The following is a 16,988-nucleotide window of genomic DNA, read 5'->3' as shown; positions in this document are numbered from 1 at the left end:
GCGAGGAAAGTGATAGGGGAACGCGATGGAAAGCGTGGTATGGCAATTGCTTGACACCACGTCGTCTAATCGCCCCCTAAACAAAGCTGAATGCTCCATAGTATCGCAAAGTTTGTGCAAACTTATAGGGTTCAATAAATGGGTCGCCTAGAAGAGACCTGCGGACTGCAGGCTACTTTCCAGCCATGCAACATGCTAGAGGTGTCTTAACTCCTCACCACCCAGCCACACAAGAGAAATTCTCAAAGTTAGAAGATATTTGCAGGCAGGAAAAGATAGCATGGAGCAGGGCTGAAGAGAGGAGAGGCCTGAGAAGAATCCCAGGGCCAGACAAAGAGCCCTGGAGGGCCAGAAGCTCCCACCCTGCTTTATGACACTGCAAAGGTACAACCCTCCTCTTTGTAGCCTTGGCAAACACAGGAAAGGCAATCAGGTAAGGCATTATTAGATAACCTGGCAGGCAGGAGATAAACAAAGCACTCAGATTTCTGTTGTAGACCGCCTTTTCTATGATGTAGGTATGGTGTATCTGGGGGTGGTCTTGGGGCTACACCCCTTCTGTGATGTATGTATAATGTTTCTGGGGGTGGTCTTGAGCTCCAGAGTAGGGAATTTCAAAATGTCTATGTAAGGGGAGGCACACCTTCATTCTGGGTCCTCCTCCGCTCTCCTGTGTGTTGCAACAACGTTAATAAAGATCAGGCTTACTAGCTGCTTTGCGTCTCAATATTCTCTGGTTGGCCTCTGTTATTTTCTCCTACCAATGGAGAACCTACAAAGGACTCTATAAGGGCCCTTGTGTACCCCATAAGGGAACAAGACCAGGTTTTGTTTACAACAATGGACAGAAACAATACCACCCCATCTCTCACCCCCGAGAAAGGACACAGATCGGCCTGTGAGAAAAGGAAGATTTTTGCCTGACACCTATGCTGGTGTCTGCATTGCTCTTTACATCTCTGAAATGTTGGTTGAAGGTGAATGTGATGGAATCTGTATGGCCTATCTGGGTAGGTCTGCGCAACCAATTTAGATTGAAAGGCAAGTTCAGTTGAAAAGTAACCAAATGTGGTTTTTATTAGCAAAACAAAAACCCAGCAACAATGCAGAGAAAAGGGTATCATGGAAATAAAAACCATTCGTCCCGTAACAAAATGACCAATGCTCCAGAATACATAAAAAGGCGAGTTTCAAGAAAATGGGTTGACAGCACCAAATGAGATTTACTCAGAGCAACTTAAAAGAACTTTCTCTCAGAATGGGGGAAGTATGCATATTGAAAGGGGGTAGGGCTTGTATGCCTGCAGGCCTCAACACTTGAACATTTGGTGACAAACAGCAATATGCAATATCCATGTGCCAGCAGTTGTACAATTTAGGAGAACATATTTGTGCTTATTTTCTCTTGTTTCAACAGCATTGCAATCATTATTCGTATAGCAACACCAATGTGCAGGATGCTCTGTACTACTACTGAGATGGATTTTCCATGGTTCCCCTACAGTTTTGCCAACGCCATGCATACACAATGTTGGCATTCCAGCACTAAATAACTTGGCACAAGATCCTGCCTGCCATGGCAGAGTAACTCTCCTGCAGTATCATTTTTGTTACCATTTTATTCTACCTTTTCAAGGAGCCCAGAATGCCTCTTTAACCCTCACAACCACCCTGTGAGATAGGATAGGCCTAAAGACTTGCCCTAGATCAACCAATCAGATTGGCTTCTGAGCAGAGAAACATTGTGGTATAGTGGTTAAGAGCAGTAGACTTGTAATCTGGTGAACCGGGTTCGCATCTCCGCTCCTCCACATGCAGCTGTTGGGTGACCTTGGGCTAGTCACACTTCTCTGAAGTCTCTCAGCCCCACTCACCTCACAGAGTGTTTGTTGTGGGGGAGGAAGGGAAAGGAGAATGTTAGCTGCTTTGAGACTCCTTAGGGTAATGATAAAGCAGGATATCAAATCCAAACTCCTCCTCCTCCTCTTCTTCTTCAAACCCAGGGCTCCCTGTTCCAAGACCACTCTAATGTTCTTCCCCAGATTCAGCAGGCTGCTGTGGGCCCAGAGGTTTCAATGTATGCAATGAACTCCACCATCCACATTCACTTCAGTGGAGGGCAGGGTTTGTTGGTCTGAATGAGGAGAGCTCACAAAGGCAGGGGCTCTGTGCATTCAGTGGCATTGCGTATCAGGCTCTGAAGTGGGGCAACAGGCTAGACCTTGTACACAACATTCTGGTAGCGAAAGCTCCAGTCCCAATCTGTATGATGGTTTTATGCCAACACAAATGGCCTTTCTCCACCTAGGGTCAACCCACTCATGTGAATTGTCCAACAGAATGTTCACTTCATTGTTCGACAAGCCCTGGGGAAAGTCTTCAGTCCAGGGCACACAGGGGAGCAATCTGAACACAGGTCAAAGCATTCACAAGACTTCTTCAAAGCATCACGGATGTTGCTTAATTATGAATGGCAGAATGCTGATACTGTGAATAAACGGGCCAGTGTGCGTCTGAGGGAAATCCAATACTGCCTGTTGGCATCGATCAAAACATATACAAAGTGATTGCGTGAATCAAACAAAGTAAAGCATCGATTACAGGTCTTTTGACAATTTCAAGTGTGCATCTACAGAAAATATATTGGCAATCTCAGCCAGGTGAAATATTCCACCACGGTCCGTCAGCTTCATAATTGTCCCAAAACCAGCCGCTATGATGAGACTGTCACAGCAGATTTGCAGCAGACCAAACAGTAATGAGATTAGGCACACTGCATACAATGCATTTATACCCAACATTTCTGAAATCAGAGTGGTTCTTCTTCAATATCCACAAATATTTGCTCATCTCCTATGGAGGTCACTGTATTTAGGTATGTGCAATCTGATCTTCTGTATGCTTACTCAGGAACAAGTTCCTTGTTGTCAATGGTATGTATATCCAAGTAGGTATGCTTAGGCACTAACAGCAGAACGTAATTGTTCTACAGTCTATTCCAGGCACTGAAGTTCCAATGCATGTGTGAAGCTCCCTCGTGAAATGATTTCCCCATTCATGTCAAGGGAGGGAGCCAACCCACAAACATATACTCCTTTCCGGTTTTACATTGGCTCACCCCACTGAAACAATTGAGAAAGCTGCTTGGATTTCTGGGTGTCCAATGGAACACTCATGGAATTCTGGACTGGAGAAAATTCAGAAATGTATGACAATTCAGACATTTGAGAAATTAACATTAAGTGTTTCTACGGAGGAAGAAACCACTTCTTCTACTTAAGTGGAGACCGGCCGAATATTACCCAGCACATTTTTGGCACTAAATAAACAATGGGAGAGAACTGCTATTCTGAATACAACTTAGTTTGGCATCACCAAATATATATGACAGTGGTAGTTCTAGTAATAGTGGTGATCAGATCTTACTTTTGTTCAAAGAGAATGCATTATACATTTGGCTTAACATGTTACCTGCACCAGCAGGAAGGAAGGAAGGAAGGAAGGAAGGAAGGAAGGAAGGAAGGAAGGAAGGAAGGAAGAGAGAGAGAGAAAGGATAATTAGCAACTAAAATGAACTTTAAAAGCTGAGACTTCTGTCATGTGCGACTGGCTCAAAGAGAAGCCCTTAAATCACTGCCCGCTTCCTCTAATGCTGCCGCAGCGTGCTTCACTTTCACTCAGGAGCTGGAGGAACCGGTGTGTAGATATGGTTGAACCTGAGTTCCAATGTGACTGATGCAATAGTGGCTGCGAGAGGAAGCAGTGGACCACAACAATTACCTGTTGCTTCTTCCACCTCCAAAGAAGCCTCATTTGCATTTGGCACCCTTCTAGTGTTTAATCAACCCCATTGTGCAGTGGAAGATACAGGAAACTGAGCACTGGAGGCTGGATGGGTGTGTGAATGGAATGCTGTCATCCAAGAGACTCAATTCAGCGCCTCAACGCAGGCCTGCTTCTCAGTGAGGTAGCTCCGTTGCGCAGTGGAAGCGTGCAAAGATGTGTCGCTTGTTCACCGCTCAAGCAAACAATGACCAAAAAGGTATCGCTCTTCCCTTTCTCTCCCCACCACCCACGAAGACCGTTACAAAAATATCAGGGATGGTTTCTTTTTTTAAAAAAACCGACAAACCATAGTTCCCCCCCACCCCGGCTCCAATTTCCTTTGTACAATTTATAAAAAAGATATTACAAAAAGGAAAGTTGTGCATGGGCTACTAGACTTCTGTTCCATCGTGTAAATTGTTGTGGACTTTCACCGCCAAGTTCACCTGCTTAACCTTTGCCCCTTGGGCCTTGTAGGCCCCATCGCTTTCACAGAGTACGTTCAGGTTCTTCACGGTGCAATACTGTCTGTTGATGTTCTTCTCGACGCCCTCTGTGCTCCTCTTGGCGGCCTCCACTTTGGTGTTGAGAGGATACTGCTCCACGGCGTCCCTCGCCGCCTTTTTCTTTTTCCTGTGCTTCCGACACTTCCTGGTCACAAAGCAGAAGACCAGGAGAACCAGCAGGAGGAGCATGATGGCCGCGAAGGCGCTGCCGATGGACGCCCCCGTCTGCGACAGGGAAGCGGCAGCCACTGCCTCTTGCTGCTCCAGGTTGAGAGACTTCATGTTCGTGCCATTCTTGACCTGGTCTCCTTCGTTGTCGTAGATCAAGGAGTCGTCTAGAATGAGGCCACCCTTAGGGCCTGCAAGGTCCCGGCGGCTGCGTCGCAGCTGCTGCACCAGAGAACGTGGCACCCGGGGACCCGCGATGGTCTCAGGGCCGATGACGTAAATCACTTGGAGGTACCACTGATGCCCGGTTTCCACCTGTTTGAAAAGCACAAGGAGCACACAAAAATAAACTAAAAAAAAAAGTCTTCACTAGATGCTTCAGTGAAAACCCTCACTGCTCAGCCCCCAAACCTAACTTTTCAGTTACTGGATAAAGGGAATTAATCGTTATTTGTTTATTCCTTATGTTTTGATAGCACCCCCTTGAAAGGCACTTCCAGTGATAAAGATACAACAAGGAGCACTCAACTGCAAATGGAAAGGAGGGAGCAGTAGAATTCCAAAAACAGAACTATAATTCCAGACAATTGCCCTTCGTAAGCATATTACTAGACAGCATCTTAAAAAGCAGAGACATCACCTTGCCAACAAAGGTCCGTATAGTTAAAGCTATGGTTTTCCCAGTAGTGATGTATGGAAGTGAGAGCTGGACCATAAAGAAGGCTGATCACCAAAGAATTGATGCTTTTGAATTCTGGTGTTGGAGGAGACACTTGAGAGTCCCATGGACTGCAAGAAGATCAAACCTCTCCATTCTTAAGGAAATCAGCCCTGAGTGCTCACTGGAAGGACAGATCGTGAAGCTGAGGCTCCAATACTTTGGCCACCTCATGAGAGGGGAAGACTCCCTGGAAAAGACCCTGATGTTGGGAAAGATGGAGGGCACAAGGAGAAGGGGACGACAGAGGATGAGATGGTTGGACAGTATTATCGAAGATGCCAGCATGAGTTTGACCAAACTGCGGGAGGCAGTGGAAGACAGGAGTGCATGGCGTGCTCTGGTCCATGGGGTCATGAAGAGTCAGACACGACTAAACGACTAAACACAAAGCATATTACCCAGGAACATTTCCCCAAAGGCATCTATGTGAAGCGGTTGTCTGACAGTCATGCTCCCTTACATAAGCGTATTCAAGAAACAGATGCCAAACTTTAGAAAAGTTCCCTTTCATTTTCAGATTAATTTTATATATATAAAATTTGGTTTTCCAAATTACAGTTTTATAATCACATATCCAACATACAACATAAAGACAAGATTCCATAGAATCTCCTGGACTTCCCTCCTCCCCTTTGTGGGTCCTGTTGTTAATCATTTCCTCCTGCATCTTTTATTATAATCCAAATCGTTTACCTCTCCATTATATCCAAAATTCACCATTAAACTACAAGTGTTATTCCAAGCCAACCAATATTTTTAACTGTTTACAATGGTTTTTAAGGTAAATTATAAATTCCCCCATTCTTTATTAAAATTTTGGTTTTCTTGATTTCTGATTCTTCCGGTCATGTTTGCCATTTCAGCATAATCCATCAACTTAATCTGCCATTCTTCTCTGGTCGGGACTTTATCTTCTTTCCATCTCTGGGCCCAGAGAAAAGGACAGATGCTGAAGCTGAGGCTCCAATACTTTGGCCACCTCATGAGAGGAGAAGACTCCTTGGAAAAGACCCTGATGTTGGGAAAGATTGAGGGCACAAGAAGAAGGGGACGACAGAGGACGAGATGGTTGGACAGTGTTCTCGAAGCTACTAACATGATTTTGACTGCGGGAGGCAGTGGAAGACAGGAGTGCCTGGTGTGCTCTGGTCCATGGGGTCACGAAGAGTCGGACATAACTAAATGACTAAACAGGAACACCAGGTATAAACCCATTTAACAGAGGATTGACGCTACTCCCTTGGGCAGATGAACCACCTGCCCACAGTGCCATCTCGTCTCATCTAAGAAAAATGGCAGTGCCTATGAGGACACACCAGCCTTTTTCAACCTGCTGCCCTCTAGATCTTTGGAACAACAACTTGCATCATCTCTACCCTTGCTGTGATGACTGGGGCTGATGCGAGTTGCTCTGCGAAACATCTCAAGGGCATCATTTTGAGCAAAGTTGGCATACCCAGATCCCCTGCTCCCCCTCAATTTCCACACACCGAGCAATGAGAAGGCATAGATTCTGGTGCTCCATTGCACAATCAATTTGTAGAATTAAAACCATGACATTTGCCTGGGACATTAACTTGTATCCTACTCACCTTGTAGAGGGCATCCACCTTCATGATGAAGCCGTCCACTCCGGGCATGCTGCTGACCAGGTGGAAATCCGGCAGCTCAGAAGCAAAACAGGCATCAAAAGGTACATCGTGGAAGTATTTGTCAGTCACTTCTGGCTGAGTCCTGTCCTGGAATTGGAAGGGAGCAGGAGCCCATGATTAGAAGGTAAATGGAGACAACATGCTCTTAAGAGAGCAGGCCTACAGAGAAATGCGTCATTGTCCAAAGATGGCTCCCTGGAGAAGCAGGCAGCAGGTTGGCCAAAGGGGAGAGATACACAACTACTGTGTGCTGATCCGTATCTTTTTTCCTGCTAGCTAATTGTCCCAATCTATTAAGTTCAGTTTGCTTAACTCAAGTTCTAGTCCAACAGGACTTTTGACACTTGTGTAACTACTGTCAGTCTGCATTTCTTGGTGCAGAAAGTATTGATCTGATGTTTAGAGATCTTTCCTGTTCTAATTAATTCAAGAGGGTTCTGGAAGCTTCTCCGTGTGAAAGAAGCAGAAGGTTCATGATGTTTGGGTTATTCCTTCCGAGAAGCAGAGTACAGCTGGTTTAAACTGGTTCTCTAATCTCCTTCTATCAAGGTTATGCTGACTGTAATAGTAAGGCCAGAAGGAGACTGTTTCTCTTTCTCTTTCTATCTCTTTTCCTTCTGGTGTGGTGTTCTCTACATAGTATGCTTAGTGTTAAGGTTTAGACATTGTAAGTTATTGTAAGTATAAGTCTGCTTCAACTGGATTTCTTATGGACACTGCCAATCCTGAATGTATTGGATTTGTGACCATGATGCTCATTTGCCTTCAGTAGCAGTCAAGCTCTGCTGGATGAAATATAATTGCCTCTGGTCTATTTTTTTTTATGAATCCTGCAACATGTTTAAGTTGTTACTCTGCTAACTATACAGTACATTGGAATCTACTCTGGATCAATATTGAGTAGAATTTCAATGACAACTACAATACTAAAACCAACAGAACTACTGTCTGGGGAGAGAGGAACAATGATCAGTGTGGTGTTTCTTCTTAATTCACCACACTTCCCGCTTCTCTCATGGAACTAACAGTAATTTACATCTATTTAGGACCACTGGCCAATCGAGCCCAGTGCTGTCTCTTCTTGATTGGCAGCAGTTCTTTGGGGTCTCAAGTAAAAGGGCCCTTCTCAGCTCTGATACCTGAAATTAGAATCACAGAATTGTAGACTTGGAAGGGACCACGAGGGTCAATTCCCTGCAACACAAGAATTTTTTTGCCCAACATGGGGCTCAAACCCGTGACCCTGAGGTTAAGAGTCTAATCTTTCAACCTTTTTTTTCAACTTCAGATGCCCTCCAGATGTTTTGGACTACAATGCCCATTGTGCTGGCTGCGGCTGATGGGTGTTATAGTCCAGGTGGGCAAAGTCTGGTCTAATTCACCTTTGAGGTCGCTTCCAGCTCCATGATTCTATTGACATTTTGCTGTCTTTTAATAACGTCCACCTGAGGCAAATTTGACCTTGCCTGATGCTGGGGGCCAGCCTTGGGGTTTAGCAAGTAGTTGCACTGCACTGTGGTACCTTGGGTTAAGTACTTAATTTGTTCCGGAGGTCCGTACTTAACCTGAAACTGTTCTTAACCTGAAGCATCACTTTAGCTAATGGGGCCTCCTGCTGCTGGCGCGCTGCCAGAGCACGATTTCTGTTCTCATCCTGAAGCAAAGTTCTTAACCCGAGGTACTATTTCTGGGTTAGCGGAGTCTGTAACCTGAAGCGTCTGTAACCTGAAGCGTCTGCAACCCGAGGTACCACTGTAACTTGGTAAATGTATCTTCATAGGATCCCCTCTGGATATTTTTTCTGTCCCCCTGCCAGACTTGTGGTACAGCGGCTCTCCACATCCACCCTAAGCCCAGGGTGGTTGCCCTTCAAAGCCTTTCTCCAATATGCTAGAGTTACACAACCTACCAGCAGCAGAAATCTGTGCTTCAGGTGTTTGCTGGGCTGGATACAGCCATACTGCGGACCCTCGTTATAGATGGTCCCCGTCGGGTCAAAGAAAGGCACGTAACCGTCCTTCCCTGTGCAGAGATAGACTTTTTCCAGCTGCAGTTTGTAGGCAGAGTTGAGATTCTGCTCAGGATTCCACATCACGCGGCCGTAAAGGATTTGGCCTGAGGAAAGAAAACACACAGGGCTCAGGCTGAGTCAATATTTGTTTTTTTTAAAATAGATATTTATTGAAGATTTTCCATTTCAGTAAATTAAAAAGCCAAAAAGAAAAGAAAAAGAAAAAGAAAAATTAAAAACACATACAGTTTACCATCCTTATTTTCCAATAACATATTTCCCTGACTTCCCCACCCCTCCCCTTCTTATATTCCAATTCAAATTGTTAATTCAACGAGTTCTTATCCCCAATTTTTTAACCTTTTTATGTTTAATTCATTATAAAAAACCGATTTTACCTTATAAACATCAAAATTTATAGATCAGTACTCATTCTTAAATCCTTTTTCTAAAGTCGACCCAAATTCCCTTCCACGAATTCCCCATTTTTCATACATATAACAAAACAGAATAAAGATAAAAAGACGAATTATAATTATACACCCTTTGGGTCCCCAAACCCCACCCACCCAAACCCCACCCCAATATTTGTATTAAAACATATATATTTAGAGAGACCAAGAGTTTGTGTTATGAAAGAGGAAGGAAAACTTTTCTCTATGCCATGTATAATTTTATAAGCTTCCCCCATTTTCATCTATTTATTGTTGACAAAGTAATAATCAGAAATAAATAAGAATAAAAATGCGCACCCCACCAATGAGACCATTCCATTGCAACTATCCAACCTCCCAAAATTTCAGCACCTCTGGCAATTGTTTGACCTCTTTCCCTTTTAACAGTACAAATTCTACAAACACCCTTTCCATGTCTCCTCAAAATCATGTCTCCCCCCATCTTAACCTTAATGGCGCTTGCTAATTTATAAACTTTTATCATGTCGCCGCTTACCAGCTCAGGTTCCATTTCATTTAGACAACAGCTTTTTTATCACTGCCCCTCCTTTTTCTGCAGTTTCTGCTGGGCAACAGGTGATGGCAGGAAACTGCCACACAATCCAACCAGGAAACATAAACCCTACTGTAATAGGTATGAGTTACTCGTGCATAAGCTGGTGCCTTTCTCGGTTAATTTGCCTTGTTAAACCTTTCTGACTGCACAGCCCCTCCTCATCGTGGCTGCCTCAGTCACTGGCAGAATCCGTCAGTGGGCGTTTCTTGAACCTCTTCCAACATAAAAGTCGTTTGACCCCCAGTCTCCTCCTCCTCTCACTGCGCGGGAGTCTTCTGCGTAGGGAAGGCGTGGGTAGCGGAGGACCTGGGCTCTCCTCACTGATGTCCAGTGAAGAGTCCTGGAGCCCTCTCTCCAATTCCCCCGTCTGCCCCCCTTTATCCCTGGTGTTGCGCTGATTGGCTTCCCCCTCTACTGAGCTGTGTCTCCCCCTGCTGCTGGGTCCTTCGCCAGCATCATCTGGGAGCCTCCCCTTCGCCTCTCCCTCCAATGTCAGTTCCCTGACATCTACCTTTTGAAAAAGCTCCTTTATAGTCCATCTCTGCCATGGACATTTCCGATTTGGTTGGGTCCATCAGAAACACTTTGTCGTTGTTGCAGAGCTGAAACTCCGTGTTCAGGGAATATACCACGGGGACGGGGCGGTTAGTTTGCTGGAAGGCAATTGGGATCAGAAATCTAAACAGGGGAGAGGAAACAAGAGAGAAATGGCCCGTGAGACAATTTCAGAATTAGGGCATAGTGGAAGGCACACATTTCCCCCAAAGTGCCCTGCCCTACTCTCCTTTGCAGCCCCACAATCAGGGCTGGATTTAGGTTTGAGGAGGCCCTAAGCTACTGAAGGTAATGGGGCCCTTTATATGTCCAGCTGTCCTTTGTCAACAACAGATTGTCCCTGTTTTTTTGTGTTGAATGTATGCTATATGGTAATTTATGGACCTAATACAGTAGGTATCTAAAGCCATTTGCACATGTTGCCCTGCAGAATGTAGGCACCCTATATATAGAAATGAGCAAACCAGTGATATTTCAGGGAGCAGTCTAGCAGGTGGAGCCCATGACTTACATCATAGGAGCCTTCACAACACAAAACACTGTTGCTGCATGAAGGTGTTATTTTATTTGTTTTTTTATCTTATATTTTGGAAATGTACATCCACTTGTTTTTTCCTTTACAGTGGTACCTCGGATTAAGAACTTAATTTCTTCTGGAGGTTCATTCTTAACCTGAAACTGTTCTTAACCTGAGGTACCACTTTAGCTAATGGGGCCTCCTGCTGCCGCCGCGCTGCCGGAACATGATTTCTGTTCTCATCCTGAAGCAAAGTTCTTAACCCGAGGTACTATTTCTGGGTTAGCGGAGTCTGTAACCTGAAGCATCTGTAACCTGAAGTGTCTGTAACCCAAGGTACCACTGTAATTTTCTTGGGGGTCCCCAAGAGAGTGGGGTCCTAAGCTATAGCTTGTTTGGGCAGATGAAGGTGATGGATTACATGGAATTGGCAGAAATGACCGGCAGAATCCGAGACCAGGGAGAAGAGTTGGTGGAAGAAGATTGGAAGAAATTTAAAGATTATCTACAGAAATATTGTAAAATTAATGAAGGATAGAATGATGTTGGATAGTAATTAAGGGGTTTCCAGCTGTAATGCTTTAAGAGAATATGAAAAAAGGGCTATAAATGGGTTAAAATTTAATGGTAAGGATTTGCTGAACCAATAATTTGAAGTGGAATACAAAAAAGGGAGGTATGAGGAGGTCCAGGAAATAAGTTAAAGGAAAATAAGTGATAGAAAATATGTGTCTTTTTTTTAAAACTGTCTTTATTTTGTATTTTTCTTTTTTCTTTTTTCTTTTTATTGTATTACTTTAAAAAACCTTAATAAATATTTTTAAAAAATAAAATAAGCTATAGCTTGCTTGGCTTATACGTAAATCCGGCACTGCCCACAATGGCCGCTGTCAACTTGGACAACTGATACCGTGACACCGATTGCCCTGTGCGCTTTTGCCTCTAGGTCTATCAACAACCTGAATGTGGCCCCCACCATGTTGCCCAAGAGGCAATACGGCCCTGAAATTGAAAGAGGCTCGTTGTTCTTAATATAGCCTCCTACAAATTGCATGTCCCCCCCCCAAAAAAATAAAGCCTGTTGCCCCAGAGCAAGGCTAGTCATGCCCCCGCCTGCTCCACTGGATAGGTTGTTTATTGGATTTGGCCAACACTAATAAAATGAGAACATCTAGCATTATTACCCTTCCGGGAAAGAGAGAATAAAATTCAAACCATTTTCTCCCCTGCCCCGAATGCTTTCAGTCTGACTGCTGGTGTGCTGGTGGTGTTAAGCATCGGCTCCGTCTTTGGAAATAACCCAAAGAAGTCTTTTTGAAGCGCAGCACAAAGGAAAGGCTGTGATCCGAAGATCACAGATTTGAGCCTGCTGTTAGCCTGCACAGTGCCGGATTTCACACGCCGTGTTGGACTATCAGCCAGATGCATTTGCAGGAATGCTGTCAAAAGCTTTGTTTGATTTGAACAAAACAGAAGCACCGTCGTGCAAAGACGGCTGTGCCAATATTTCCTCTTGGAGCAGGGAAAAAGAGCACTGCACATCTCAGGAATTGTATGATTCCTGAGTCTTGGGAAAAAAGGGTTTAAACACATCTCCCTCTTAAATTTCCCCCTTTGTGTTTCTCATTTGTCTGAATGAACCTGCAAAGTTCTGCTTGTCTTTTACGCTAGCGACCTGGACACAGAAAAGACGCAACATTCAAATAAGAAATCTGTAAACAACCAATGAAATCAAGCTGCCCAAGAGGCCATCTAATCTCCTTCCTTCAAATGTTTCCTTTAAACTGTTTACTGTTTATTATATACTAGCAAAGCGCCTGTCACTAGAAGTGGGGATGTACTGTATTTTTTGCTCTAGAAGAGACCACAAGACTCACATAGTCATTGGAGGAGGAAAACAAGAAAAAAATTATTCTGAATCTCAGAAGCCAGAACAACAAGAGGGATCGCTGCGCAGTGAAAGCAGCAATCCCTCTTGCTGTTCTGGCTTCTGGAATAGCTGTGCAGCCTGCATTCACTCCATAAGACGCACACACATTTCTCCTTGCTTTTTAGGCGGGAAAAAGTGAGTCTTACAGAGCAAAAAATATGGTATTTGCTAGGATGCCTTAATGGTGCAGTGTGCTTTACAAGAAAGGGCTTGTTGAATAACACCCACCCCACCACGATTGTCACGAATGAGTTTTGCTTGCCGCACACTCAGCCTCTTGACCCCCCTCTGCTATTGCCTCTGAGTCTGGACTGCTCTCTGCCGCAGCCTCTCTCTGTTCACTAAACCCTTTTGCCTCTTCGGCTTCCGACTCCTCCCAGTCTGTCCCCTCTTCTCCTTTTGACCACTGATCAATCCCCTGGCTCTGAGCCTTCTTCCCCTGGAAGTTCTGCTGATGGTGCCTCCAACCACTGCTCTGAATCCAGCCAGTCCACTCAATGGCCAAAGAAGAACGTGGCACAGTTGGGAGAGTAGAATGGGAGGAATCGCCTTCTGCATGTAGGAAAAGGTGTGCAGGTATCTATGTGTTCATCTCTCTCTCTCTCTCTCTCTCTCTCTCTCTCTCTCTTTTTTTTTTTTTTACTGATGAATATCCCCAGGCATGGTAAATCAAGCCACAAATAAAATAAGCATCTCCTTACTTTTCTGGAGCATGAGCAGTGCAGGGTAAAGGCTTGTCTCCTGGATCAACCCATGATTGTGTGGGCTGCACTGTGCATGGTATTAAGTAGATGGTGTATTCTCCCGAGTAATCCTTCCTGGAAGCAGAGAAGAAGCACCACAGTTACTGTATTGATTTGTATTGCTATTTATACCCCGAAATCCTTTGTTTAAGTACCTGGTAAGTTTGGCCAGGAGAACAAAACAAACACAGAAATGGAACAGCCTTCTGGGCAAACAATTTACCAGCAGTGTTTGAACCACATATAGGCCAGAATATAGGTCATTGGCTGCAGCTTGATCTCTTAAAAAAAACTTCAAGTAGGGCTTGGTTCTTTGATCAGAACAACTATAGATGGCTTTGGGCATCAACAGGATTTGTGTATCCTGTTGCTACACTTTTGGGTAGCATCTAAAGTGGCAACTCACTGCAGAGAAATGTGCATCTTCCCATGGGTTGGATAGGTGAGTTGCCACTTCAAGAATTTGATCAAACACCAAAAGAAGATGAAGAAGCCTCTCTCACATGCAATCTTCCAGGTAATGCTCGTAAGAGATTCCGCCTCCTGATGCTCCCTGCTACAGATTTGTTTTCTTTAGTGCACATTTTCTCACTTCGTAGATGCTGCAAAAAAGACCTATTTGCACTTCCCCGCACAAGCGGCGGGAGCAAAGTGTAACCACTGCACGACCTGATTGGCTAAAATAGTTAAGGAGTAGCACCAATTTCTGTATTTGTGGGATAGAATTCTTAAGAAAATAATGCGGCTGGCATCTTTAACTTCCCAGTCCTGGGGCTAGGTGGAGTGGAACAGGTCCAAATTCACCAGTTTTATTGGTGTCAATTAATTTCTAGCTCACCATCCCTTGAAATTAAAGAGAAAGTTCGAATCTTAGGTCCTATGTCTTCTCTGCTCTGCAACTTTGGTCCAGCAGGCAGTTACAGAGTGTGGAAAGGACAGCAAATCAGAGAAAGTTGCTCTCATGGAAGGAGAGCTGAACAACAGCCCTCTCAAGTACAAAGAGGCAAGGAGTGGTTCCATAATCCCACAGGAAACCTATTGCCATGAGCAGACTGAGCCATACTCCTGACTAACCTCCAGACTAACCCCAGAAACGTCAGTGAGGCAGTTAGGTGTGCAGAACCCTCAACTGCCTTTCAAAACCACCATTCCTCTTTTGCCAGGAGCAGCCTTTATTTTCTGCCTCAGCCTTTGCTTTTCTCCAGCAGAATTCCCAAAGCCCTTGTCCCCCAAATTCCTAATAACTGGCAAAGCCCACCCTCCGTCCCACACAGTCCCTCCAAAGTCCTAGTGCTATGCATGAACTCATTCCAGGATCATTCCCCTGCTGCCCTCAACCCTATTATGCCCCCCTTGGTTCTGCAAATTCACCCTGGCAGAAACCTAGCACGAAACTGAAGACATCCTGGGCAGCAGAAGGATGGCAGCAGCTTCAGTAGCAAAACATGAGAGGTTTGTTTTTTGTGTGTCTTACCTGCTGTAGGAGCTGGTTGCTCTCCAGAGCTGATAAGGGGAATCAAAAGTCTGGCCACTCCACAAAAGCTGCAGGTCAAACTCCATCCCTCCCAAGTGATCAGGAGTCATGATGAAAGACTTTGCATCTGGCAAAGTGTGGTGTTCCATCACAAAGTGCCCTGCATAGAGAGAGGAAAACGGATGTTCTCGTTGATGACGATAATAGCGTTAGCATGATTTTGCTTAATCTAAGGCTCATAAGGATTTAGCTTCTGAGCAATCTATGACTACCAGGGCTTAGCCCTGGAACAAGTAAAGGCAAAGGAAAAAGGTGTGCCTTAGAGGTTGTAGGGTGCCATCAGGAACAATGCTGTGTTGTTTTTTAACACTTGATTGGGAGCCGCCCAGAGTGGCTGGGGAAACTCAGTCAGATGGGCGGGGTATAAATTATAAATTATTATTATTATTATTATTATTATTATTATTATTATTAGTGGTGCTGTGGTCTAATCCACGGAGCCTCTTGGGCTTGCCAATTGGAAGGTCAGTGGTTCGAATCCCCGTGATGGGGTGAGCTCCCATTGCTCTGTCCCAGCTCCTGCCCACCTAGCATTTTGAAAGCACGCCAGTGCAAGTAAATAAAAAGGTACCACTGTGGCGGTAAGGGAAACAGCATTTCCATGCACTCTGGTTTCCGTCATGGTGTTCTGTTGCACCAGAAGCAGTTTAGTCATGCTGGCCACATGACCCAGAAACCTGTACAAACACCAGCTCCCTCGGCCTGAAGTGAGATGAGCGTCACAACCCCATAGTCGCCTTTGACTGGACTTAACCATCCAGGGGTACTTTGCCTTTTTAACTTAGGGTGCCATCATCCTGCAACAACCAGCACCTGTCCATATCTGGGATGAGGCGTAAGAGTCAGGGATTCTAGAAAGTGTTACCTTCATCCAAACAGGTTTCCTTGAAGAAATCAAGAGCTGTTTACCTCGGAACTTGGCATGAGTCTTGAACTCAATGACTAGCCGACCATCCTCTCGAATGTAGATCCTTATTATCTGTAGTCTAGCAGAAAGAACGCTGTCGGTCTGAATGCCTGGAGGAAACAAGAGAATCAGCTGCCTCTTTCACAAAGGGATAAAGGAGCATTAATCAAAGTGCACTGGTCCTCCTGTCACAACCCAGCGACAGAAAGAAGAGAGCTAAGCCAGTTTTCACAGTTGTACTTTGTTCATTTTTCCAAGAACGTGAACAAATACAACAAAAATAACAAGTACGGTTCCTGTGACCAACAAATCATCAGAAAAAAACACTGCAAGTATAAAAGAATGGGAAACAAGAAAAGGAGAGGGGGCGAGACAACAAAATCTGGTGAGTCCAATCCTATCTAACTTAGAAAGCTTCTGCAGAGGTTTCTATGAGTAGCTGGGAGATTTTCCCTCTCAATGGACTCATTTACAAACAAGAGAAAAGGAAACCAGCAAGTGTCAAAGGTCCCAGGTTCCTTATGACCCCTAGCACCGAAGACTGAGAGGATCAGAGACCAAAAACAAGGGCTTCAAACATCCAATGTAGGGTCTGATAGATCTTACTGCATTCAGCAGGAAGCATACTAAGTGTGTATGAAAAAGTGTTGGGCCCAGTTGCAGAGGCAAAAGACCCAAAGAGGGAGACTTGGGACCCGCCCGTTTTGTAATTGTGGAATCTTGTCAAAAAGAATATCCCAGGATCGGTCAACATTAGGACACTCCTACCACATGTGGAGAAAGGTCCCCCTAGTTGAACAACCGCGCCAACAGTTGGGCAACATCTTTTCCTTCACATAGATCAGTTTAACTGGTGTCCACTGCCATCTATGAGTTAGTGCAGCTTCCCATATTGTTTCAGATGTGGT

At 44.7% G+C, this 16,988-nt stretch overlaps 1 protein-coding gene across 2 annotated transcripts in view; it reads right to left on the bottom strand.

The window, feature by feature from the left end:
• Window positions 1-1,046: 1,046 nt before the first annotated feature.
• The window catches only part of FRAS1 (Fraser extracellular matrix complex subunit 1), a 374,578-nt gene continuing 358,636 nt past the window's right edge, over window positions 1,047-16,988 (bottom strand). For both annotated transcript variants that reach the window (XM_082236229.1, XM_082236230.1), the window contains exons 67-73: window positions 16,083-16,190; window positions 15,114-15,273; window positions 13,598-13,714; window positions 10,406-10,572; window positions 8,782-8,987; window positions 6,813-6,959; window positions 1,047-4,814 (exon numbers count right to left, since the gene is read on the bottom strand). In XM_082236229.1, the coding sequence (XP_082092355.1) occupies window positions 4,218-4,814; window positions 6,813-6,959; window positions 8,782-8,987; window positions 10,406-10,572; window positions 13,598-13,714; window positions 15,114-15,273; window positions 16,083-16,190 (1,502 nt within the window). In that variant the 3' untranslated portion in view covers window positions 1,047-4,217. The remainder of the gene's footprint in view (window positions 4,815-6,812; window positions 6,960-8,781; window positions 8,988-10,405; window positions 10,573-13,597; window positions 13,715-15,113; window positions 15,274-16,082; window positions 16,191-16,988) is intronic.

This window comes from Podarcis vaucheri, assembly GCF_965113315.1.
Source record: "Podarcis vaucheri genome assembly, chromosome: 9".
NCBI classification, from domain to species: domain Eukaryota; kingdom Metazoa; phylum Chordata; class Lepidosauria; order Squamata; family Lacertidae; genus Podarcis; species Podarcis vaucheri.
This window is presented reverse-complemented; position numbering and strand designations above follow the sequence as displayed.